The sequence below is a fragment of the Vidua chalybeata genome, chromosome 6 (genome assembly GCF_026979565.1).
Source record: "Vidua chalybeata isolate OUT-0048 chromosome 6, bVidCha1 merged haplotype, whole genome shotgun sequence".
NCBI classification, from domain to species: Eukaryota; Metazoa; Chordata; class Aves; order Passeriformes; family Viduidae; genus Vidua; species Vidua chalybeata.
Genome location: NC_071535.1, coordinates 55,672,804 through 55,696,554, shown reverse-complemented (window position 1 = coordinate 55,696,554; position 23,751 = coordinate 55,672,804). Strand labels below are relative to the sequence as shown.

Here is a 23,751-nt window from a genome sequence, read left to right as displayed (position 1 = left end):
AGGTGACAGGCGTGTTCCCTCGCACCCGGCGGGCTCCAGGCTGTCTCCCAGCGTCCTTCCCGCTCCCCCGGCTTCCTTCCCGGCACATGGCACGGCGCCCTCGCCCAGGCAGCGGCTCGGGGAGACAGACGGCCACAGCTGGGCTCCTGCTGCCAGCCCGGCAGGAGGGGACACGCCGAGCCGGATGGCTGCTCCGTGCCCCTGCCTGCGCCCCAGGGGTGTCCCCAAGGAGCCGGGCGCTGCCGGAGCGTCTCAGCCCGCGCCTCGCGGGCGGTTTGGGGCTACAGCCGGGATTTCTGGGTCCGGTCGGCCCCCCGTCTCTCCCTCCTCCGGCTGTCGGCCGCAAAGGTCAGCAGTGGGAGGCCGGGCTGGCCCCGGCGACGCCGGAGGAGCGGCGGCCGCGGGGTGGGATGGAGGTGAGCTCAGCTGCCCGGTGACGTGGCCCCGAGGGCAGGGCGGGCACGGCCTCACCCACGCGGAGCCCCTGGGGGCACCGGGCGAGGAGGAGGACGAGGAACAGGATGTGGGGATGAGGCTTCCCAGCGGCTTGACCTGTCTGTGCCCTGCGCCCGCTTTGTCCTGGGGCGGGGGCTCCGTCCTGGCACCGCTGGCTGGCACAGGGAGAGGGGCATGGGAAGCCGGGAGCCGCGTCTGCCGGGCCACGTTTCCCTCCTCCTCCTCCTCTCCTGTCTCAGGTGTTGGCCCAGCGGGAGCCGTGGCAGCTGGAAAACTCCCCAGACCCAAGGGCAGCGCTGGGTTTTGGGGAGGGGAGAAGGCAGCGAGGGGCAGCCCCGCCGCCTTCGGCAGGCTGGAGACCCCCGGGGACGGGCCGGCGGCTTTTCCCAACTGCTCCAGCGCTGCTGGCGGGATCTGCTGGCTCGGGGGGGAAACCAGATACCCTGCCCTGCGGCTGGGGGGGCGAGGGGGCCGGCCCCACGCCGAGCGGACCCCCCCAGGCACGCTGCCGGGGAGCCGGGCCGGGGCTCCGTCCAGCCGTACATCGTTTGGGCAGCTCCGTCCGACACCTCCGCAGCCCCTCCGGATCCTCAGGGCTGCAGAGTGTCCCCCGTTTACCCGGGGGAGGGGATCCAGAGCCCCCCTCGTCACCCCTGACATGTCTGTTGGGCGCGTCCTCATGGATTCAACACCAAATCCGCACTTCCCAAGCAATAAATCAGCCAGCAGCACGTCCGTGTGTGCTTTATCCCTACGGGGGGTGCCCAAACTGCTGCTAATGAGTTCAGCACCCAGTGTCCCGGTGGATTTGGGGAAAGAGGGTCCTGCTGTGCTCCGAGCAGGCACCCCGTGTCGCGGAGAAAGCCGGGAGGATGCGATCACAGCCGGGAGGGCTCGGACCCGGCCAGGGCCGGGGTCTGGAGTGGAAGCGAATCCGCCTGTTACCTCCCGGCCCTTCCCGGCGCTCCCAGCCCTTTGTTTTAAACAAAGCTTTTTTTGGGGGGAGCCAGGACGTTCCTCTCCCCGCCGAGAGAGCCCCCGCGGCAGCACCCACTCATGGATGAGGGGCACGAGGGGAAGGGATGAGGGACTCTGGCTGTCGGGTCGCCCCCTCCCCTCCGGCCGCGGCTCCGCTTGGCCCTGGGGGGCTCCCCACGCCCCCCCCCAATCCACCCAACTCACCCCCGCTGGGCTGCGGGGAACGCCGCGGTCATTGCCAAGGACCCCGCGGGCGCCGGGACGGGGATTGTCCCAACGGGGGAGGATAATGGGGAAGAAAGCGGCTCTGGCACCCGGAGGAAAGGGGCTGGGAGGGTCCCTCCCCGTCCCCGCGTGGAACGGGAGAAGCGAAGCCCTCCCTCGGGACGGAGGGTCCCCCGGGGCTGAGCCGCTGCCGCCGCTCCGGGGGGCTCCGGTTGTGCCGCCAGGACCCCGCCGCGCTCCCCCCGCTCCGCCGCTCACCTGCCGCCGTCCCGGCGGGGCAGCGCCCGCCGCGCTACGGGTGTCCAAGCCGGGGGGGTCCGCGGCCCCCGGACCCCCTCACTCGGCCGGAGGGGAGGGGGCTGGCCGTGCCAGCGAAGAGCCGAGGACCCCCCCCTCCCCGCCCCGCCGCCACCCTTCCCGCACCGGCCGGCCCCATCCCTCCGCCACTCCTCCCCGCTGCCCCGGGGGGGGAAGGAAGGGGGGGCAGGCTGGCACCCCACGCCGGCCCCGGCCCCGCCAGAGGAGCCGCTCCGCCGCACCTCGCCCCGTCCCCCCCGTCCTCCCCTCCCCGGACCCCCCCTCCGTCCCGTCCCCCCCGTGCTCCCCCCGGGACCGGGCTCTCGGCTCTGTGCGCGGGGAGGAGGAGAGGCGAGAGGGCTCGGAGCGGCAAATGGGAGCCGCAGTCCCGGGCCGGTGTGCGGGACCGCTGCCTGCCCGCCCGGGGACCCCAGAGCACGCACCCAGCGCCCCGGCCCCGCGCCCGTCCCGCATGGAGCTGAGAGCAGGTAGGAGACCCCCCCGCCGAGCGGCACCGGCCCCGCACCGACCCCGCACCGGCCCCGCCGCTGCCCCTTTAACAAAAGCCGGGCGGGAGCCAGAACCGCACGGGGGGCGCAGCGAGGGAGAAAGCAGGGGGTCCCCCCCTTCCTACCCGGCCAGCGGCACCCCGGGGGACCCCCCTCTTCCCTTCCCTCCCCTCCGCCTTCCGCAGCTCCGGGGCGCAGCTCCAGCCTCCCCACCTCTGCCCGGTGCCGGGACCCCGGGGATGGGGATGGGGAAAGGGGGGATAAAGCCGGGGCGGGGGGGAGAAGGAGGGAATGAATGGAGCCCGCTCTTGTGTACAATTGCATCAAATACATTCTTGAAAGCAACCTGGTTCTGCTTAACACTTGAATTGGGAAAAAAAAAAAAAAAAAGAGGAAAGAAGGAGGCAGCAGCTTGGAGAGGGTGGATGCGAGCTCCAGTTTTTTTTTTTTTTTTTTTCCTCTTTTTTTTTTTTTAATTTTTTTATTCCTGCATTCCTGGACCCCAATCAAAAGAGCAAATCAAGGGAGGTGGAAGGGGGGAACGGCGGCGAGCGAGGCAGCCGGAGCGCGGTGCGAACCCTCCACACCCCAAAAACCCACCCAACCCGCCCCGGTTTCTTTTTTTTTTTTTCCACCTAACACCCGAGCGAGCCCAAACCAAAACAAATAGAGACCGAGGGGAAGAAAGGAAAAAAAAAAAAAAAAAAAAAAAAAAAAGAAGAAAGCCAGAAACCAACCCAAAAAAAAAAAAAAAAACCACCACCCAACCCTGAGCGCGAGCGAAGCAGCGAGCCAGGGCTGAGGCGAGCGGGCGGGCTCGGGGAGCCGAGCAAGAGCCGAGCCCCCCAAAATCCCCCTGCACCCCGACTATGCTAAATGTAACCGGGGAGCTCTCAGGTAAGCCCGCGGCGCTGGGTGCGGGGCGGGGGGCTGCCCCAACTCCCCTGCCTGCATCTGCCGGGAGTTTTTTCCCCTTTCCAAACCGACTGCTGATTTTAATTTGATGTGATTAAAACGTCTGTCTGGCTTTGGGATTGATTTAAGACTTTCCCCTCTGTAGGTTGGGTTGTTGTTCTTTTTTTTTTTTTTTTTTTTTTTTCTCCCTTTCTCTCGTTCCCTCTTTTCCATGCATGTTTGTGATTACCAGGGAGGGAACCGCCGCTGAGCACGGAGAATTAAACCCCGGGACCGACAGAGGGGAGGAAAAGGAAAGTCGGTGGGATTTATGGGGGGGCAGGAAGAGTTAGTTTTCCTTGCCCGGGGCTGGATTTCGGGGCTTGACACAGAACGCCGCCGCTGGAGCAGGCGACGTTTCTGCGGGACACAGCAGCGGGAATTTGGGGTGCTGGGAGGGGACGGCTTTGTTCCCTCGGTCCCAGCGGCCACCGGCACCCCCGGGGCAGCTGGGGGGCCGGCCAGCCTGGCGGCACACCGGGACCGGGGGCTCCTCGCCCGGAAAATGCTGGAAAACACCCTTAAAAGGTCAAAGTGTGGGCGCCGCCAGGCTTCCCGGGGTCCCGGGCGGCGGGACCGGAGCCGGGGCAGCACGAGGCCGGCGCCGGGTTCGGCTCCAGCTCCCGCGGTGCCGGCGTGACGCAGGACGGGCAAAACGGGGCGAGCGCCGGGGAACCGGAAAAGCGAGGCCGGGATCCCCGGCGGCTCCATCGCCCTCCCTCGCCCCTTCCTCTCCCCCTTCCCGCTGCCGCCGGGCCCGGCGGACGTGGCCGAACCGGTGGCCCGGCCGGTGCCGAGGCCTGCGGGGACGGGCGGGGAAGGGGACGCCGAGGAAGAGCCGCAGGGCTGGAGCTCGGCCGCCAGGACCCCGTTCCCGTTTTGGGACATCCCCACCCGTGGGCTGCCCGGGTGGCGTCCCTGGCGGGGCTCGGGGACTCTCGGCATCCCCGGTGTCCCCGTGCCTATTTAGCAGGCGGCGCGAGGGCACGGTGGCGGCCGCACATCTGGGCTGCATTAGGCGCAGGCTCCGCAGGGAAATGCGGAGGGCTCTGCTTACAGGGCCGCGCTGGGGGGAGATTTATGCCCTGCTAAGTGGCACCGAGCCCCATAAATCATCCCCCCGCACCCCCCGGGGCTGCAGCGCCAGCGTCCCTGTGCCACCGTCCCAGCACCACCGTCCCAGCGTCGCGGCAGGCTTGTGGGAATGCACTCCTGGATGGGGTATCTGGGATATCTGGGAAGCAGCTGGCCCGGCAGTGTTGTGGCTGCGTGTGGCACGTGGCCTGTGGGTGACAGAGGCGCCCCAGGCTTCACCAGGGCGCTGTGGGGACATCAGGGCATGGCTGTGCCCGCCAGAACTGCTGGTCCCACACTGACCCAGCCAGGCACTGTCCCCGTGGCAGGCGATGCCAATGGTGGCAGCGGGTCTGGAGGTGCCAGGGCATGTCACCCATGGCTCTGCGGTGCCACATGAGCTGGCACCGGGGGTCCCCTGCCCCACTGGAGAGCGGCCAGCCTGGCTCTGTGCCGGTGAACCCCCAGCACGGTGCTGGGGGGGCTGCTGGGCTGTGTGGCTCCATGACCTGCGCTGGGAGCGGCGGGAAGGGATCGAGGTGCCTTGTGAGGCTCCTGGGTGCTGGGCGTGCGTGTCGGGCAGCGGGGTCTGGTTGGGATTAGGGGCCTGCATCCCCCTCGCCGGCAGGGGTGTTTCCATCGCACCGCTGGCTGGGGCCGGAGCTGGATGGGAAATCCAGGCCCAGCTAATTACGGCCTCGCTGGAGTCTCCCGTGCGCGGCCGCATTTATAAACACACGGAGGAGACAGGATGTAAACACTCAGCGCCGCGAGCGCAGGCACGGCCCGGACCGGGGGGGACGCGGGGCCACGCGCCCCCTGCACCACCACCCGCTCCTGGCACGGCGGCTTCGCCATGGGATGGATGGGCTGAGATGAGATGGGATGGATGGCATGGAGTGCAGCAGAATGGGATGGATGGGATGGGGACCCGACTGTGGTGGCCGTGGGTGCTGTTGGGGAACAAGGGCACACGTGTTCTTCCTGTTGGAAGGCAGGGAATGCTGCGTCTCTGATATCTGGCTGTGGAACGTGAGCATCCTCGTATCCCCACTGTGCCGGCTCCACAGGGACGCTGCTGTGCTGTGGTGTCACCTCCCCAGACACAGCAGGGTTAAATGCCAGCAGTGTGGGGACACAGAGGCGTCTGTCCATGAGCCCTTGAGTGTCATCCACTCCAAGCCCCTCAGAGATGGTGGCCACATTGGACTGGGAAACAGCCCGTGGAGGGTTAAGTGGTGCCAGTTGGTGGCCACAGCAGTGGCTGGGGTAGTGGGGACAGGGCTGCTTTGTCCTCTGTGCCACAGTCATGCTTGGCCACCGCGAGACCTCCCGTGCTGGCCCCAGGAATGGGGCTGCGGGGTGGGATGGGGCTCTGTTCGCCGCTGGACGCCGGCCCATCAGATACGGCAGCTCCCGCCGAGGCGTCGGGGGCCGGCTCGGCTCCGTCCTCTGCCGGGGGCTCTGAGGCCAGGGGGTCTCCCCTTCCCGGCTGCCGCCCCCGCCACCAGGGTTTCGGGAAAGCAGTTCTGGGCGGGCTGTGGTCGCTCAGCCTTCGGTGGCTCTGCCCACAGCATGCCCAGGGAACAGCTCACCATCTCCATGGCCGAATTCCTGCCTCGGCCGCTGGCCGGGAGGTCTGGCCAGCACTGCCGCCTGCGCCGCTGGGCGGGTGGCAGGCCAGGGGTCCCGGGTGTCACCCCAAAGGCGGGTGAGCCACGTCCCCGCTGCCACGTGTGCGATGGGTGTCCGTGGCACCACCGGTGTCTCCGGCAGGGTTGTGCTGGCAGAGCAGGGGTGCCCGCTCCCGTGGCCCCCCGTCACCCCGGCTCCTCGGGTGTCCCCAGGGCTCAGCGGGTGACCCCGGGCAGGCACGCCATGAGCTGCTTACGTGGGCTGGGAGCATCCTGGCCGCACTCCAGGGCCGGTTTTGAAACCCTCGGGCTCTTCCTCTCCGACGTCACCGGGATCCAGCTGTGCCGGCTGGAGCCTCCCTCCTCCACTGTCTGTGCCGGTGGGTGCCCGGCGCCAGCCGCTGGGACAGAGGTGGGCAAGGGACAGCGAGGCCACCCACTGTGGCTGGGCTATTGTCACCGCTGTACCGTGGTCACCATCACTGCTGTTCCATGGTCACTGTCTCTGCTGTGCCCCAGTCACTGTCACTGCTGTGCCATGGTCACCCTCATTACTGTGCAGTGTCACTGTCACTGCTGTATCGTGGCCACTGTCTCTGCTGTGCCCCAGTCACTGTTACTGCTGTACCAGGGTCACCATTGTCACTGTGCCATGGTCACTACTGCCCAGCGCCATCCATTCTGTGCATCCCACCATTCCCATCCCTCAGACACCCACCTCCATGCCCTTCCTCCATCATCCTCATCCTCATCCTCATGTCTGGGCCACCTGCCCAGGATCCACCGTGGCTCCATCCCAATCTCCCATCCCTGCCATCCCCCCCTCATCCCGCTCCCCGGCTGTGTTTGGTTTGGCACCGGCCAGGCCGGGGCGGGTGTAAATCCCGCCTGGAAACCGGAGCCGGCGGCGGGCGAGGGTCCGGCCAAAGCAAACACCGGGAAGGGGGGGTGTGTGTGCTGTGAGTCACCGCGGGGCCCCCGCTGGCCCCCCCAGCCCACGCTCGCACGCACGCGGGACCGGCCACACGCTCTGTGCGCCGGAACGCACCGGAACGCGGGCAAGCGGCGGCACGTGCCCACCATGGGGCACCGGGCGAGCCGGGGCCAGCTGGGGCTGCCACACATGGGCACAGGGGACATGGGGGCACGTTGCGTCGCATGGAGTGTCACAGCGTGGTGTGGTGTGTGCACGGCGTGTCACACGTGGGTGGCACATAACAGAGTGTCCCCCCCATGGGGTATGTGCACAACACGTTGCACACTTGCCCGGCATGTCCTGTGACTGCCACATGTGTCACACGCCTGTCTGGGAGGTGACACACCTAGGTGGTGTCTCATGTGTGTGGTGTATCACACGTGTGCACGGTGTCACACGTGCATGGTGTCACACGGCTGGAAAGCGTCATGTTCCCCACGCCTGTGTGATGCACACACACAAGGTGTATCCCAGGTGTGCACTGGACGTATCCCAGAGGTGTCACAAGTGTCCCGCACACCTCCGGGGTGTATCCCAGGTGTGACGGTGTCCCGCACACCCACAGGGCACTTGCATCCCCCACAGCGGGGCTTGCAGTTTGCAGGACACCCACGGCGGTGAGGCCCTTGTGGCCGGAGCCGGGGTGTCCCCGAGGACCGTCGTGCGTCACCGGCGGCCGGTGACGGGGAGCGGTGACGCGCGGGGGCGCGGGGGGCTGCCCGCAGCAGGAGCCCCGCGGTGCCGAGCCGTGCCAGCGGCCGGTCTTTCCCGGGAGGCGCTGCCGGGAAGGCCGGCTGTGGCGAGCCGGGAGTGCCAGCTGGCCGGAGTATCCTGACCGCGGGCCGTGACCTTTGCACGGCCGCCGGGCGGCGGGGCCGCGCTCCCGGGCCGCCCTGACGTCAGGCCGATGACGGGGACCCCGCCGGCGCTTTCCGGTGGCTCCGCAAAGGTCACCCCGCGCCCCGGCCGCTCCTCGGAGCCGCGTCCCACCCCCCGCCCCACATTCCCGGTGCCCCCTCGGCGGGGGTCCCCGCTGGGTGCCCGGGCCGCTCCGGCGTTGGCGGTGCCCAAATATATCCCAGGCGTGTGTCCCGGCGGGAATGCCGCGGCCGCGCTGCTCCAGACCATATAAAGGATTGTTGGTGCAGCCGCGGGCGGGAACGCTCCGAGGGGAGCCGGGGGGTCACCGCGGTGAGGTGGGGGGTTCTTACTGCTCCAGGGGGGTGCTGAGGTGAGGGGAACCACACCCTCCCCGCCCCCGTGCCTCAGTCTCCCCGCGCTCAGACGGGAGACTTAGGGGTACTCTGCAGGCTCAGCACCGCACACACACGGAGACCGAGTGTCCCTGTCACCCCTCCCTGAGGTGCTGTGTGTCCCCCACAGGTGACTCTTGGGGGATCTTCACCTTCCTGTGCGCCGCGCTTTGCAACCTGCCGGCGCTGCCGGCGCTGAACTGCTCCGAGGAGCTGGGCGCCGGCCAGTCCATCCAACAGACGTACGACCTGACCCGCTACCTGGAGCACCAGCTCCGCACCCTCGCCGGCACCTACGTGAGTCCCCGACGCGCCCCCCCGGGATATCCACCCCGTGCCCAGCTGCTCCCACGCCGGAGGTCACGGAAATGCCTCATCGCCCGCCGGGCGCAGGGCGGCTCCCGACACCCTCCCCTGGGCCCGTGATTCCGTCATGGGCGCGGGCATCCGCCTCTCCCTCCCCGCCGGCGTCGCCGACTCACGCGGAGGTTCCCCGTCCCTGCCCTGACGTGCCCTGGGCGGTGCCGGCACGTTTGGTGCCAAGCGGTGACGGTGGCACTGCCGGGGCCGTGCTGGCGATGTCCGGCTCGGGCAGAGCGCGGGGGGGGACGTGACAAGAGAAGGGAGAGCTGGGATGAGTGGGATGTGTTCGAACGGGGGGCACGGGGGACGTGCAGGCCGGGGACAGGGTGGACACGGAGACATGACCCCTGCCACCCCCTTTCCCTTCCAGCTGAACTACCTGGGGCCCCCCTTCAATGAGCCCGACTTCAACCCCCCGCGGCTGGCACGTGCCGAGCGGGTGCCCAGCGCCACCGTGGACCTGGACCTGTGGCGGGGCCTGACGGACAACGCCCGCCTGGCCGCCAACTACCGGGCCTACAGCCGCCTGCTCTGCTACCTGCGCGTGCTGGACGGGCAGGTGGGCACGGCCGAGCTGCGCCACCGCCTCGCCCACTTCTGCGCCAGCCTCCAGGGGCTGGTGCTCAGCATCGGCGGCGTCATGTCCTCGCTGGGCTACCCGCTACCCGCCGGCCCCGCCGGGCCACCCGCGCCCCCTGGCGCGCCCGCGGCCCCCAATGACTTCCTGAAGAAGATGGATGATTTCTGGCTGCTGAAGGAGCTGCAGACCTGGCTCTGGCGCTCGGCCAAGGACTTCAACCGCCTCAAGAAGAAGGTGCCGCCCGCAGTGGTCACCCTGCGGCTGGAGGCGAGGGGGTTCTGACCACCTGCTGGGCTTCCGAGTCCACAGTGCCACCACGGCCACGCAGGTCCCCTCTTCCACCACCAGTGTGCCTTGAGAAATGGGGCTCTTGACCCCCAAACCACCCCACAACCTCATCATCACCTGGCAGTGCCTTGAAAGATGGGGCTCCTGACATCACGTGCCACCACAGCCACCCTGCAGCCCCTCCGTCATCATCATCATCATCATCATCATACTGTGCCTTAAGGAACTGGGCTTCTGACCCCAAATGCCACCACGGCCACCCCATGTTCCCTGTCTACCACCAGTGTGCTTCGAGAAATAGGGTTCCTGACACCCAAGTGCCACCACAGACACCTCACAATCACACTTTAATCACCGTGCCTTAAGTGAGGGGTTCCAGACCCCAATTGTCACCACCATAGCCACCTCACGTCCCCTCTGTCACCACACTCTGCTGTAAGGGATGCGTCTCCTGACCCCAAGTTCCACCAAAGCCACTCCACGTCCTCTCTTCACCATCAGTGTCCCTTCAAAACTGTCTCCTGACCCTGGAGTGCTGCCAAGGCCACTCCATATCCTTATCATCACCCAGCTGTGCCTTAAGGGGTGGAGTTCCTCACAGGTGCCACCACAGTCACCCCGCAGCCCCTCTGTCACTATGTTGTGTCTTAAGGGACAGGTGTCCCGACTTCCAAGTGCCCCTCCATGGTGCCCCCAACCCCCAGGGCGCCTGTCCCCATCCCTAAAATCTCCGGAGTGGGTGCAAACCCCGCCCATCCCAAAAAGGACCAACGCCCTCTGAGCATAGGAATAAACCCCGCCCCAGCCAGCAGCAAGCCCCGCCCTGGAGCAATAGGCTCCGCCCCGATGGCAATAAGCCCCACCCACTCGCCTGTGTAGCAAGCCCCGCCTCCTCCCTGAAACAGGCCCCACCCCTTTGGCCCAAGTCCCGCCTCCCCCATGGTTGCCCATCGATGGTGGGGCGAGGCCATGGGGCGCGGCCGCTGTCCCGGTGCGTCTATGAGTGTTTATTTATTGGAGATGTTTATTTATTGGGGTATTTATTGCAGAAGATCTATTCTTGTATGAACGAATAAAAGCCTTTCTCCAGCCCCCTGCCCCGCCCGTGCCGCACCCAGGTGGGGACCGGGGAGAACGGTTCCGTGTGGAATTTGGGATGCTCCCATCGGTGCCATCAGTGGGGATCAGCGTGTACGGGACCGAGCTAAGCTCAGTGTGGGGACTGGGGTGTTCCCCTCTCTCACAGGGTGGGGATCCAGGCCACCCTGTGCCCAGGTAACCCCACCCCGAGCCCCCCTCACCTTGGCACCCCCTCCCTGGGCACTACTTTGGGGTGCCCAGGATCAGGTAGAAGGTTCCGGGCTGTGGCACGAAGCCGACGGCTTGCAGGGCGTGCAGCGAGGCCGTGTTTTGGGGCAGCACGGAGCAGTAGATGGGGAAGCCGCGGGCGTGCAGCTCCCGGCCCAGCACGGCCAGCGGGAGCCCGGTGAGGCCGCGCCCGCGCCAGGCGGGCACCGTGTAGCCGTGGCGCAGGCAGCCCTGCCCGTCCAGCAGGCTCCAGGACACCGGGCGGCCGCGCGGGCCCAGCAGGCAGGCGGAGGGCAGCGTCCGCACCAGCCCCAGCAGGAACGCCCGGCTGCGGGCATTGCCCCCCTGGGCCCACGTGGCGTTGAGCAGCGGGACGTGGGATGGGGACACGGGCGCCAGGCGCAGGCCCGGGGGCATCCTGCAACGGGGCATGGCAGAGTGGGGAATGCTGAGCCCTGGTCCCAGCTGGGATAGCAGGTGGGATGGGATTGGGAACCCCTGTGCCACCCAGAGATGGAATCTGGGACCCTTATCCCACCCAGGAGTGGGACTGGGGACTCCTGTGCCACACAGTGAAGCCACTCATGTCACCCAGTGATCCCTGTGCCATTCAGGCAAGTGCTCAGGGACCCCTGTGCCACCCAGGGGTGTGCTCAGTGATCCACTCATGTCACCCTGTGCCTCTCAGGGATGTGCTTGGGGACTCCTGTGCCACCAAGAGAGGTGAATTTGACCCCCCTGTGCTACAAAGAAACGTGGCAGGTCTCCGTGTGCCACCCAGGGATGTGACTTGTCCCTCAGTGCCCATGTGCCCCCCATGTCCCCCCAGTGCCCCTCACTCACTGCCTGCGGGGCTGGGGGGGCTCAGGGCTCATCAGTGCCCGGTATCGGATCGTCTCCACCTTCAGCCCCCTGGCACTGGCCACCTCCTGCACGGCCTCATCCAGCCCATCCTGCATCCCTGGGACACCCTGTCAGTCAGACAGGGGACCCAGATGGAGGGTAGAGGAGCCCTGTGTCCCCTCAGTGCCATCCTTACCCAGAATCTGGAAGGCTCTTCCCTGGGTCACCGCCTCAGTGCCCTCCAGCAGTGCCTGCAGGGCTCCCTTGTCCCGGTAGAACACAGACAGCTGGTTGGTGTAGTAGTCCCTGGGGTCCCTGTGGTCCTGGGAGGGACATGGAGCTGAGGGTGGCACCCCAATTGCCAGGCCCCTGGGGTGTGGGGTGCTGCTGCCAGGGCAGGGGCACCCGGGGCAGCACCTCTGGGCGCAGGCGGGTCAGGACAATGCCGAAATAGGGCCAGGAGTCCACCAGCACCTCGTGGGAGGCCGGGTTCCCCCTGGCCACCGTCATCACAGTTCCCAAGACCTGCACGACAAGGTCATTGTCACCTGTAGGACAGGGGAGAGGGGACAAAGGGGTGCCCAGAGCCCCTCTGGTCCCCTTACCCGCAGGGGAGAGGGAGCAATAGCATCCCCGGGGTCTGCAGCAGGGCAGGGGAGAGGGGACAGGGGGGTCCTTGTCATCACCAGGGCAGGTGGGGAGGCAGAGGGGTCCCAGAGTCCTCATCACTGGCAAGGCAGGGGAGAGGGGACAGGGGACAGGGACAGAGGGGTCCCAGGAATCAGCAACACTGACAGGACAAGGGTGAGGGGACAAAGGAGTCCCCAAGGTCCTCACCACTGGCAGAGAGGGAGGGAAGGAGGGAGGGAGGGACAGAGGGGTCCCCAGGGACTCTGTCACCAGCAGGACAAGGCAGAGGGGACAGAGGGATCCTCGGGGTGGCTGTCACCGGCAGGGTGGTGGGCAGGCTCTTCCGCAGGGTCTCCTCCAGGAGCTGCAGCTGGGCTGGGCACTTCAGGATCAGCATGACTTCGTGACCGTGGGGCAGGTGGTGACACCGAGGATCCGTGGGGAGCTGGTGGCACTGGGGCAATGTCCCAGAGCGTCCCAGCTGAGCACCCGTCCTCAGGCAGCCATAGGGCTGGCCCAGTGCCCAGTGTTCAGCAGGATGGACCCTGCCCGCTGCCCCCCAAGGCAGGGGGCACTCGCTGGCCCATGACACCTGGTGGTAACCATTGTCACCGTGTGCCACACAGTCTCCAGACTCCCACTCCACAGCTCCCTGGAACCCACAGACTCAGGACTGTTCCAGGGTGAGTGCTGGAGGAGATGGGGACCATGGGGAAAGGGATGGGGACAGGGACAGGGGCCATGCCTGGTGGCCCTGTCCCCCTGTTACTGAGGGTCTCTCAGCAGGACAATGAAGATCCTGAGGTGCTCAGCCCAGCTGCAGCACCTGGAGGGGATCCTGAGGAAGAGCCTGCCCCTGGCCCTGCCGGTGATGGGGACCCCACTGTCACCCCTGCCCTGTGCCATGATAGGGACCCCCACCCTACACTGCTGTCACCCCTGCACTGTGCCATGACTGGGACACCAGTGTCACTCATCTGTTGCTGTGATGGTGACCCCAATATCCCCCTTGCCTTGAGGGGGACCCCAATACCACCCCCACCCTTTGCCCTCCTGGTGATGGGGACCCCCGTGTCATTAGGGACCCTTTTGCCACCCTATCCCCACACCTGCCCCACTCCCATCAGCTCTGACCCCATATCTACTCCCATAACTCCCCTAGCTCTGACCCCACATGTGCCCCTCTGTCCCCCATATCAAGCCCCCATCCCTGACCCCCATCTGTCCCCTCCTTGTCCCTCACTGCTGACGCCCTTTTCCCCCAGGTCTTCGGGGCAGTGCTGAACATCAACCGGGGCAACCCTGGCCACTTTGAGGTGCTGGTGGACAAGTGGCCTGAATTTGGTGCTGTGCTGGCCAGGCCCAGCGGAGAGGTGGCCAGTGGGGACATGAGGCACTGCAGGAGGGGGGTGACACGGTGCCCTGGCACGTGCCAAGTGTACTCAGAGCACCCGTGGGTGCCCCTAGGTGCCGGTGAACGACGGCTACTGGAACACGCAGGCAGCGTTCTACCGGGACCTGGGGGCGTACCGGGCGCTGCTGGAGACCCCCGGCTGCCTGCGCTGGGACGCCGCCTTCACCCTCATCGGTGGCCTGGGGACACCGGGGTCCTGGGGGGTTCCTGGAGGGGGACTGGGCATGCTCTGGGCAGCACTGGGAGCATGGGACACCGGGGAGAGCTGTTGGAGGCAGGGAGGAACTGGGAGGTACTGGTGGAGGGAATTGGGAGTGCTGGGGGACACTGGGGATGGGTGTTTGGGTGCTGGGGAGCACTGGAGGCCTGATTTGGTGTGCTGGGCTGGGGTTTGATGGGTGATACCAGTGGGAAGTGTTGGGGTGGGATTTAGGGGTGCTGGGGAGCACCAGGGAATTGCACTGCTGAGCACCCTGGAAGCAGGGTTCAGGGGGGTACTGGGGTTAGACTTGGGGATGCTGGGGGCACTGGGAAGCATTGCAGCTGGATTTGTGGGTCCTCGGGGACACTGGGGAGCGCTGGGTTTGGACTTGGGCATTCTGGGAGCAGGATTGGGGTACTGGGCACACTGGAAGCAAGGATTTGGGTGCTGGGAATAGAGACTGGGGTTGCAGGTAGCCCCTGGGGACACTGAGGAGGACACTGGGGTCACACAGAGGGGCTGGGGACAGGGATGGTGGGGTACAGGGGGAACAGGACCCCCTGACATCCCCTTCCCCAGGGCTACAGGACGGGCTGGCCACGGTGTCCCAGGACCTGGCAGGGAGGAAGGGTGTGGAGCTGGACATTGTCGAGTACTACTCCTACTGGCACCCTGACCCCAGCACCATGCCTGAGCCCCGGTGAGAGCCCCCCACCCTTGTCCCCACACGGGGACACCCCTGAGCCCCCCACTGACCCCTGCCTCGCCCAGGCCAGCCCCCGGGGTGCGCGTGGGCTCCCTGAGCCCCTCACATGTGGACCTGCTCAACGACACGTGGCCCTACGGGGGGAACGCCCGCAGCCGGCGCTTCCTGGCTGAGATTTTGGGGCGCTTCCCGCAAGTCTGCCTGCAGGACGGCAGCGGGCAGCCCATCGCCTGGGTGCTGACGGATCATTTCGGGACGGGCACCCACAGCTACACCCTGCCCGAGCACCGGCGGCGCGGCCACATGCAGGTGGCACTGACGCTGGCGGCGCAGCGGGCACACGCCCGCGGGTTCCCCACGTTCGGGCACACGGCGCTGGGGAACCGGCCCATGCAGCAGCTGCAGGAGCTGCTGGGCCACCGGCGCCTGCCCGGGGTCTGCCGCTACATCCTGCACAATCCCGGCCTGGACAGGGACGGGCCCTGAGGGCTTGATGTCCCCTCTCTGTGCCAGCCTCAAAATAAACAGCTGTGTGGAGTCTCTGATGGCTGCTGTGGGGTTTTGTGTCCCCCCAGCACTGACCGTTACAGCAGTGGCACAGCTTGGTGGCTCACGTGTCACCACCGAGGTACACAGCTGGGTCCCCTGGGAGTCACCCCGTTCCAGGGCACGCATCTCGGTTATTCTCAGTTCCCCAAGGGGGGGCTGAAAGCCTCAGGCAAATCTGCACTGGTGGCACCTGCAGTGTTACCCCCTCAACCGGGGCGGTGTCACCGCAGCTGGGAACAGGCAGGCACTGGAGGGACAGACAGTGACACATAGGACAGAGTGGGACAGGGCAGAGGGTGACAGTGTCACAGCGTGAGTCATGGTTTGGGGGGCTGAAGGGGACAGACAGAGGGGTGACAGTGATGGGGGAGTGCTGGGATGGAGGTGACAATGTCCAGGGGGACGGGAGAAACCACAGGGGTGACAGTGCCTGACATGATGGGGGTGACAGGGGTGACAATACCAGAGGGTAGTGGGCATAACTGAGGGATGGCAGTGCCTGGGGTGACAGTCACTGACACGGGTGACAGTGCCAGGGGAACAGGGAACACTGGGATGGAGGTGACAGTACCCTCGGGGTGACAGGAACTGCCGCAGTGGTGACAGGAACTGCCGCAGCGGTGACAGTGCGGCTGCTGGCAGGGACAGCATGGGGGGTGACAGCACCCGGGGACAGCTTTGGGGTGCCGAGGGGGGCGGGGGACCGGGACCACCGCGAGGGTGGCAGTGGCCCAGGGTGCCCACGGCCGCTTCCCCAGCCGGACCCCGCCGCTTCCGCCCGGCCATGGGCAGGGGCGGGTCCCTCCGCCCCTCCCGCTGGTTCCCGGTATTGGCGGGTCCCGCCCGGTTCCCGGTATTGGCGGGGCCGTGCCAGCTCCATGTCGCGCAGGCCCATGGAGCAGCCCCGGCGGATCACCGACTCCTTCCCGCGGCGGCGGCGGAGGGGCCCGGGGCGGCCCCCGGGCAGGCTTAAGGACAAGAAGGACAAGGACAAGGACAAGGTGCAGCTGAAGGTGCGGGACTGTCCCCGCGCCCCCTCGCAGCCCCCCCCGGACCCGGCGCTCATGGAGATGTTGCGGCGCTTCGACCTCTCCTGGGAATACGGACCCTGCACCGGTTAGCGCCCCCGTTTCCCCCGGTTGTCCCGGTGGCCCCGGGCTTCCCCCGGCCCGGCTGAGCCCCCGGTATCCCGCAGGGATCACCCGCCTGCAGCGGTGGGAGCGGGCACAAGAGCTGGGGCTAAGCCCCCCCGGCCCCATCCGTGACGCCCTCCTGGAGCACCGGGACAACCCCGATGTCACCTACAGGTGGGTGTGGGATGGGATGGGATGGGATGGGATGGGATGGGATGGGATGGGATGGGATGGGATGGGATGGGATGGGATGGGATGGGATGGGATGGGATGGGATGGGATGGGATGGTGGTTGGGGGGCACAGGGCATCCTCTCCCGGTGCCCCCCACCCTTCCCGCTGACCCCGTTGTGCCCCCGCAGCCTCTGGCACGAGTACGAGCTCTGAGCCGCCGCGCCGAGGGAGTGGGGGAGCCATTCCCGACGCCCCCAGACCCTGTTCCAGGGACACCGGGTGGATTAAAGCTGGTGTGAACGAAGGAAAGGGTGCCGTGTGCTGTCTGGGGGGCACGGGTGGGGTGAAGCCCTTGGGGTGCAGGGGGAGGGCAGGGAGTTTCATGCCCCCCCAAAAAAGCCAGGTGGGGTGTCCAGTCATACAGTTTAATGCCACCCAACTGGTGGCATTTCTCAGCAGGGAGAAAAATGTGTTCTTGGGTGGAGAAAGGGAGGTGGGATTTTTTGCCCCAGGAATGGGGTGAAAAAATGAAGAATGAGGTATAAAATCAGGTGAAAGTGAGCACAGGGGGCCAAGGCAGGTGGCTGTGGATGGTGGGGATGCCCTGCAGTGGGGGGAGAAGAGTGACAGTGTCCTGTGGGAATCATAAATAACAGGATGTGTCTGTTAATTATTCAGGTTTTTGATGACTTAATTCACCAGCTCTTTCTCTTGTTTCATCAATAAAATAAAGTTTCTATCTGTGGTGGGTCTAGCGTTCATTAAATGCTAGAGCACCCACTAGAATATATTTAGTTATTTTTTGTTGATTGTTTTGGTGCTTGTTATTAACTTTAATTTTGGGGATATGGGTATTTATATGGTGGACTTTTATAGGCAGTCTTTTTATCTTGGTAGTGATGTCTTTTTAATTTTTAGCAGTCTAAATTTTTTTTTATGCTGCTAATTAGACTTTTTAAATTTTTCAAGCTTTACTCACACACAGAGTACTGGATACTATTTATGAATTAGTGTAGAGGTAGAGTTTTGACTTCAATGGAGCATTGGAGCCGGCAATAACCTGGGATAAGGTGCGATGGGGTGGGATGAGGTGGGATGGGGTGGGATGGGTGAGGGCCACCCACAACTCCCATCCCACTCGCACTGCAGGCTCCCGACCCTCTGGATTGTGTTATCCAGCTGGATCTGGTCCTGCTGTTGGAGCTGCAGTCCCTTGGATATCTTCTACAGACAGGACATAATTCCTCTGCTAGGCACAGGATGGAGGTGTTTGGGTGGACCACCAAAAAATAAGCATCCTACACCCAGCCAACCCAGGGTTGCGCCCTCCTGGTGGGAAGAAGGAGGGAGATTCCCATGCTCCTTCCTTGGTAGAGGGTCAGTCACAACCTGGTGGGTGTTCTAGGAAAGGGGGAAGTGTTTGGGATGGCTCCAGCCACAGGTACAGCCCAAGGAGATGGAGATGGACAGCAGCAGCCTCAGGGGCAGTTCCAGCCAGGAACCTCCTTCCCTGGGAGAGTGGGTTTAGGTGGGATTTTGAGGGTGTGGTGGTGTGGTGGTGAGGGTGAGGGTGGTGAGGCCATGGTACAGATTGCCCCGAGAAGCTGTGGCTGCCCCAGCCTTGTAAGCGTCCCAGGCCTGGTTGGATGGGGTGTGAAGCAACCTGGGCTGGTGGAAGGTGTCCTGTGGGTCAGGGGTGACATAACATGAAGCGACACCATGGTGGGAGGGGGTTGATGCCATCTCATGGGGTGGCAGGGGGAGCACCCAGCTTTCCCCTCCACCATGGTCACAGCGAGCTGCGGGCTCTCTGTGTGCTTCAGTCCTCCGCTGCCGGGCCTCGGGTCCCGCTTCCAGCACCAATTCCAGCCCTAATTCCACTCCAGGCGCCAGTCCAGGCCTAGGCCGCGACGGTTGCCATGGCAACACGGAAGTTGTTCTTCTCACGCAAAGGCCGCCGGGACTTGTAGTTTTCTCCGTGGCGCACAACATGGCGCCGCTGGGACCCTGTGCCCGCCCGGTGCCCCCAAAGCGTTCACTCCGGCCCCTATTGACAGCAGCCCACCCTCCAGATCCTCAGGGTCACAAAGCCATCAGGAACTGCCATTTCCACACTTTATTGCCAGTGCAGGAGCGGTGTCCGTGTTTGTGCGTGTGGGGCTGAGGCAACTCCCAGCCCCAGAGTGTGGGCGGGGCGTGGGCAATAACGCCCACGCCCCCATGCGTAGGCCACGCCCCTCCCTTGTTGCTATGGCAGTGAGGAGGAGCGGCCCCATGCCTACCAAATTAGGGAATGGGTTCATCAGTGTGGGCGTGGCCAAGTGCATGGGTGTGGCACTGGGTGTGGCTCTCACTATGGGTGTGGTCACAAAACGGGGCGGGGCCACCATCCAGGCTGGCCTGGCGCACCACCCGGCGCGGGCGAGATGAAGGTCGTGACCTCGGGGAGGGACCCTCTGCTTCCTCCGTGGCCTCAAACACCTGAGAGGGGACAGCAGGGTCATGCCATGCTGCTGTCACCTCACAGCTGGACCCCCCATCCCGCCCTGAGCCCTGCTCACCTCCCCGGCCAGGGGCTCCCCCAGCAGCTCGGGGGGCTCGGGGGTCTCCAGCAGGCTGATGCTCCGCATGACAGAGCACAGGGAGATGCGGGGGCGCCGAGAGGCCCCCAGCAGCCCCCCACCAGCTGCCTCTTCCTCGGAGGGCTGTGGGGACGCCAGCGGGGAGGACAGTGGGGAGGACAGTGGGGACACGCCACTTGTGTCCCTCGCGGTGTCCTCTTCAGCGTGCGGCGCCTGCTCGGCCGCCCGGGGCTCCCACAGGCTGCTGTGCCGGCTGCCACAGACCTGTCAATCAGCACCCGGCCACTCCCCCTGCTGGGAGCCACACCCATTCGGCAGGGTGGAGTTCCCGTGGGCTCCTCCCCCACAAAATTTCCCACACCTTTCCAGGTAGGGCACGGCCTCAGAAGCCCCACCCACTCCCTGCAGAGGGGTGGGGTCCCAACAGCCCCCACCCTCTTATCCATAGGGGTGTGGTTATGCCAGACCCCACCCACATGTCCCCACCCACCTGTCCCCACCCTGTCCCCACCCACCTGGCGCTCAGGATGCCCTGGTAGAAGTCGAGCTGGCGCATGAAGCCGGGGTTGGGCAGGACGCCGGGCCGGCAGTGCCGGACGTGCCGCAGCGCCCGCTCCAGGGACCACCCGAACTCCTTCATGGCGTAGGCCAGCACCGTGGCGGCCGAGCGGCTCAGCCCCATCCGGCAGTGCACCAGCGCCCGGCCTCCCGCCGCCCTGTGGCACCCACGGCTGGCACCATGGCACGGGCGCACTCGGGGGCAGAGCTCCCAGTGCTCCCCAGCCACCCCGGAGTCACCAGGGACACCGTGTCCACAGAGCTCCCAGTGTCCCCCAGCCGTCCCAGGATCCCCAGGGCTGCCAGCATCCTCCAGCCATCCCCATGTCCCCAGCTGCCCCACTGCTCCCCAGGATCCCATGGCCCAGCACTCCCCAGCTCCCAGTGCACCCCAGCACCTCAGTCATCAAGACCCCTCCCCATGTCCCCCTCTCCCCTGCCCACCTCCAGCCCCTGTGCCCTCGGTGTCCCCCGTGGTGTCACCCCCCATGCCCACTGACTGGACGCGGGAGAGGAACAGGAAAGTGTCGTTCCAGTGGGGCAGGAGCTCGGCCGCCTCCTCGTCGTACACCCGCACGTTCATGTACGTGAACAGCGCCGGGAAGAAGTTGTCGATCTCCCGCGCCACGTTCAGGATGTGGGTGACCCTGCGGCGACACGAGTGACGCTCCAGGGGCAGCCCATGGTGACCCCATGCCACCCCACGACGCTGCCACCCCACGCTCACCTATTCTGCTGCAGCTCCTCCAGGTTGGCTGCGTTCCACTCGGAGCCCTGTGTGGTGACGGCGGTGAGGGGAGGGGACGCTGCCACCCGCCCCGCCCGCCGTGCCCGCGCCGCTGCCCACCAGGAAGAGGTGCGGGAAGACACGGGAAGGCCGATCCATCTGCGCCAGCACCAGCAGCATCTCGTTGTCAATGAAATCCTTGTGCTCGGCCAGGCTGTGCCCCGTGCGCCGCTCCAGCTCCTCCCGCACCTGGGCACCACCCTGGTTGAGGGATGGCCCTGCCCGGCCCATCCCGTCCCCAGGACACTCTGCCACCCAGGTGCCACCCACCTCCTTGGACGTGACGTTCTCCAGGTCGGCGGTGGCCATCACCTCCCGCAGCAGCGCCCGCACCGCCTGCTCCGACAGCTCCGGCGTGGCCGGCCTGGCACCGGCACCGCCTTGTCACTGGTGTCCCCTGCCCCACCCCGGCCGCGCCCTGCCAGGCGCAGCAGCGATTGGCCAGCGGGCTGCGGGGCGTGGCAGGGGCGCCACAGGGACCTTACCGGAGGGGCGTGGGCGAGGCGGGGCGCACGGACTCGAGGTCGGCCATGGCCAGCCACTCGTTGAGGCAGCTCTGCTCCGAGCCCAGCGCCGCCGCGTAGCCGCGGGCCCAGGCCAGCGCGGGGCCGCCGGGGATGTGCCCGCCGCGGGCCGCGTCCTCGCAGGCGCGGTGCAGCTCCTGCAGCACGGCCCTGCCGCACAGCACCTGCCACCCCTGCACTGCCACCGCCACCCCGGCACCACCCCGACAGCTGTGTCTCCCTCGCTGGCTGTCCCCAGCGTGTGGGTGTCACCCAAACCCTCCCCAGCTCCTTCCCCGTGTCTGTGCCCAGGTGCCCGTGGTGGTGCCCATGGTGATACCAAATCCCCTGTGCCCACATCCCCGTGTCCAGCGTGGTGCCCACATCCCCATGCCCAGGATGGTGACAGCATCCCTTGTGTCCCCAGCAGTGCCACATCCCCCGTGTCTGCTGTGCAGCTGAGATCCCCTGTGCCCCTAGCCGTGCCCATCTCCCCAGTCCCCGAGGTGGTGCCCACCCCCCTTGTGCTCACAATGCCACCCACACCCCCCGTGCCCAGCGTGGTCCCCAGCGTGCCCCCCATAGCCACGCCCAGGCCTGGCTCACCACATGGTCTGCACAGAGATGGGCTTGAAGATGCGCGTCTGTCCCCCCGACGTCACGCTGAACCCCCTGGGCATCGTGGGGACACACGTGGGTCAGGGTGGGCACCCCGACCCCTCTAAGCCCCTCCCTGTCCCAAAATTCTGTCCCACCCTTACCCGTCGCCGTCGAGGAACACCTGGGTGTCGCTCCAGAGGGGCAGCACCATGCCCAGGGTGCAGCGGGTGGCCCTGGGGCAGGCAGAGGTCAGGGGGTGCCGACGCCTCCCCGGGCCCCCCCCGCCCCCCGCTCACCCCTCGTGGGCAAAATCCACTCCCAGCAGCGCCGTCTCCGCCTCGGCTCCTGCCTCCTCCGGCCGCACCAGCAGCAGGTACCGCACCCGCCGCGGCCGCGCCGACTCCAGCCGCACCGCCTGCCGGAAAGGCGGGCATCGCAGGGGGGTCTGCCCTTCCCAGTGCTCCCACTGACCGGGAGGAGCATCAGGCTGGGCCGTATCCCCTCCTCATCACTTCTCATTCCATCCCTATCTCCATCCCATCCTATCCTATCCCCATCCCATCCCTATTGCATTCCCTCCATGTTCCTGTTTCCATCCCAATCCTGTCCTGTCCTATGCTATCCCCATCCTGTCCCCACCTTCATTCCATCCCATCCCCATCCCCAGCCCAGCCCAGCCCATCCTGTCCCATCCTGTCAATTTTCTCTCCCCGTCTTGTCCCCATCCATATCCCATCCCCATCCTGGCCCCGCTCCTGACCCCATCCATCTCTTTCCCTGTCCCCATCCCATCCCCACGTTCCTGCAGGGGGGGGATCCATGTCCTACCAGCCGGATGGCATCCTGGGGGCGCAGCAGCTGCATCATGAGGTGCAGGTGCTGCTCCTGCTGTCCCGGGGCCTGGCAGGGGGGCTTGGCCGGGGGGGGCTCGGCTGGGGGGGGCTCCTCCGCAGGCAGGAGCCGCGCAGCCCCCTTGACCATGACGAAGCTCTGCCTGGGAGGCAGGAGGGTCCTGAGCACCCAGGGCACCCCCAGAGTGCTCCCCCAAGGGGGTGAAACTGTGTCTCCATCCCACCCCGAGGTTTTGGAACCCCCTCTCACCGTCGCTGCAGTTGGCCACGTCTGGGAGCATCTTCCTCCTGCAAATTGGGAGGCAGTTCCAGGGGGAAATGTGACCCCAGGGTACGGACCCGGCTCGGGGGTCCCACAAGCTCCCACCAGGACGGACACCGCAGTCCAGTGACCTCCTAAACCCACCCCCACCCCCACTGAATAGTGTGGGCCCCACAAGGGGGCATGGGGACCCTTTGAGGGTCCCACTGTGGAGATGGATCCCTGGGGACCCCCCTCGGGATGGCAGTGGGGGTGTCCTGCCCCTGTGCCCCCCATCCCTGGCTGGGTGAAAGCGCTGGAAGGGGAGGCCTGGGCTGAACACCCAAAAAGGCCCAGTGGTTACTGGGGGGGGGCGGCACTGGAGGACACTGGGACAGCGAAGGGACTGAGAGAGCGTGGCAAAGTGAGTGGGAGCAACTCGGGACAAACACTTCCATCCACACCCCCATATTCCTCCCTTGGCTGTGGGGAAGCCCCAGCCGGGAGTACGGGAAACTCCACCGCGTGCTGAGGGCAACTCGGCTCCCAGTAAACTCCCAGTAAAGTCCCGTCGGAAGCGCCTGGGATGACCCCGCACCGGCAGCGACCGGAGCGACCTTCACCCCTCCACCTCCGCGCTGGCACCGCCCGGACAGCGGGACCTTCCGCACTGGGGACCTTCCGGAGCACCGGGAACCCCCGGGGCACCGAGAAACCCCCGCGCAGCCCGTACTCCCCGCACCGGGATCCCCCGGACCGGCCCATTTCCCCAGGGCACCGGGACCCGCAGGAGCTCCGGGACCCCCCGGCCCACCCCGTGCCCCCGCACCGGGGCCCCCGCGGCTCTGGGACTGCCCGTACTCCCTCGGGAGCCCCCGTGCCAGCCCGCACCGGGACCTCCCGGGGCTCCGGGCCCCCCCCGCCCGGCCCCCGTGCCGTCCCTGCCGGGATGCCCCGTCCCCGCCCGCCCCGCTGCCGCACTCACCGCGGGGCCCCCGGCGGAGCCCCCCGCCCGCCGCACCGTCACCAGCGCCATGCCCCGCCGCGCCGCCCCCCCGCACCAGGAAGCGCCGCCGCTGCCCCG

At 66.5% G+C, this 23,751-nt stretch overlaps 5 protein-coding genes across 5 annotated transcripts; 3 read left to right on the top strand and 2 right to left on the bottom strand.

The window, feature by feature from the left end:
* The first annotated feature begins 3,249 nt into the window (after positions 1-3,249).
* CLCF1 (cardiotrophin like cytokine factor 1) lies at positions 3,250-10,755 on the top strand. Its single transcript, XM_053945596.1, has 3 exons — positions 3,250-3,362; positions 8,487-8,653; positions 9,090-10,755. The coding sequence occupies exons 1-3, from the start codon at positions 3,335-3,337 to the stop codon at positions 9,579-9,581; spliced, it is 687 nt and encodes a 228-aa protein (XP_053801571.1). The 5' UTR covers positions 3,250-3,334; the 3' UTR covers positions 9,582-10,755.
* Positions 10,747-12,765, bottom strand: LOC128789512 (glycine N-acyltransferase-like protein 3). Its single transcript, XM_053945595.1, has 5 exons — positions 12,688-12,765; positions 12,156-12,263; positions 11,935-12,061; positions 11,739-11,856; positions 10,747-11,313 (listed from the first exon to the last, which is right to left on the bottom strand). The coding sequence occupies exons 1-5, from the start codon at positions 12,763-12,765 to the stop codon at positions 10,911-10,913; spliced, it is 834 nt and encodes a 277-aa protein (XP_053801570.1). The 3' UTR covers positions 10,747-10,910.
* A 329-nt stretch (positions 12,766-13,094) lies between these two features.
* Positions 13,095-15,274, top strand: LOC128789886 (glycine N-acyltransferase-like protein 3). Its single transcript, XM_053946159.1, has 5 exons — positions 13,095-13,236; positions 13,634-13,741; positions 13,836-13,956; positions 14,564-14,684; positions 14,756-15,274. The coding sequence occupies exons 1-5, from the start codon at positions 13,159-13,161 to the stop codon at positions 15,174-15,176; spliced, it is 849 nt and encodes a 282-aa protein (XP_053802134.1). The 5' UTR covers positions 13,095-13,158; the 3' UTR covers positions 15,177-15,274.
* A 693-nt stretch (positions 15,275-15,967) lies between these two features.
* POLD4 (DNA polymerase delta 4, accessory subunit) lies at positions 15,968-17,335 on the top strand. Its single transcript, XM_053945781.1, has 3 exons — positions 15,968-16,355; positions 16,435-16,546; positions 16,734-17,335. The coding sequence occupies exons 1-3, from the start codon at positions 16,118-16,120 to the stop codon at positions 16,756-16,758; spliced, it is 375 nt and encodes a 124-aa protein (XP_053801756.1). The 5' UTR covers positions 15,968-16,117; the 3' UTR covers positions 16,759-17,335.
* A 182-nt stretch (positions 17,336-17,517) lies between these two features.
* Positions 17,518-23,703, bottom strand: SSH3 (slingshot protein phosphatase 3). Its single transcript, XM_053946835.1, is given in 17 exon segments — positions 17,518-18,354; positions 18,357-18,391; positions 18,394-18,413; positions 18,415-19,055; positions 19,107-19,380; positions 19,643-19,843; positions 20,186-20,332; positions 20,413-20,459; positions 20,533-20,661; positions 20,743-20,836; positions 20,958-21,146; positions 21,582-21,647; positions 21,737-21,808; positions 21,872-21,990; positions 22,404-22,569; positions 22,677-22,714; positions 23,653-23,703. Coding segments are annotated over 17 exon segments (2,574 nt in total). The 3' UTR covers positions 17,518-18,069.
* Positions 23,704-23,751: the final 48 nt, after the last annotated feature.

Bases quoted from the DNA above. Each gene is read 5' to 3' on its own strand.
- POLD4 (XM_053945781.1), top strand. From the start codon at position 16,118: ATGTCGCGCAGGCCCATGGAGCAGCCCCGGCGGATCACCGACTCCTTC. The intron at 16,356-16,434 runs GTTAGCGCCCCC...GGTATCCCGCAG, and splicing joins GGAATACGGACCCTGCACCG to GGATCACCCGCCTGCAGCGG. The intron at 16,547-16,733 runs GTGGGTGTGGGA...GTGCCCCCGCAG, and splicing joins AACCCCGATGTCACCTACAG to CCTCTGGCACGAGTACGAGC.
- LOC128789512 (XM_053945595.1), bottom strand. From the start codon at position 12,765: ATGCTGATCCTGAAGTGCCCAGCCCAGCTGCAGCTCCTGGAGGAGACC. The intron at 12,062-12,155 runs GTGCTGCCCCGG...TGTCCCTCCCAG, and splicing joins TGACCCGCCTGCGCCCAGAG to GACCACAGGGACCCCAGGGA. The intron at 11,857-11,934 runs GTAAGGATGGCA...AGGGTGTCCCAG, and splicing joins AAGAGCCTTCCAGATTCTGG to GGATGCAGGATGGGCTGGAT.
- CLCF1 (XM_053945596.1), top strand. From the start codon at position 3,335: ATGCTAAATGTAACCGGGGAGCTCTCAG. The intron at 3,363-8,486 runs GTAAGCCCGCGG...TGTCCCCCACAG, and splicing joins TGTAACCGGGGAGCTCTCAG to GTGACTCTTGGGGGATCTTC. The intron at 8,654-9,089 runs GTGAGTCCCCGA...TTTCCCTTCCAG, and splicing joins GCACCCTCGCCGGCACCTAC to CTGAACTACCTGGGGCCCCC.
- LOC128789886 (XM_053946159.1), top strand. From the start codon at position 13,159: ATGAAGATCCTGAGGTGCTCAGCCCAGCTGCAGCACCTGGAGGGGATC. The intron at 13,742-13,835 runs GTGGCCAGTGGG...GGGTGCCCCTAG, and splicing joins TGGCCAGGCCCAGCGGAGAG to GTGCCGGTGAACGACGGCTA. The intron at 14,685-14,755 runs GTGAGAGCCCCC...TGCCTCGCCCAG, and splicing joins AGCACCATGCCTGAGCCCCG to GCCAGCCCCCGGGGTGCGCG.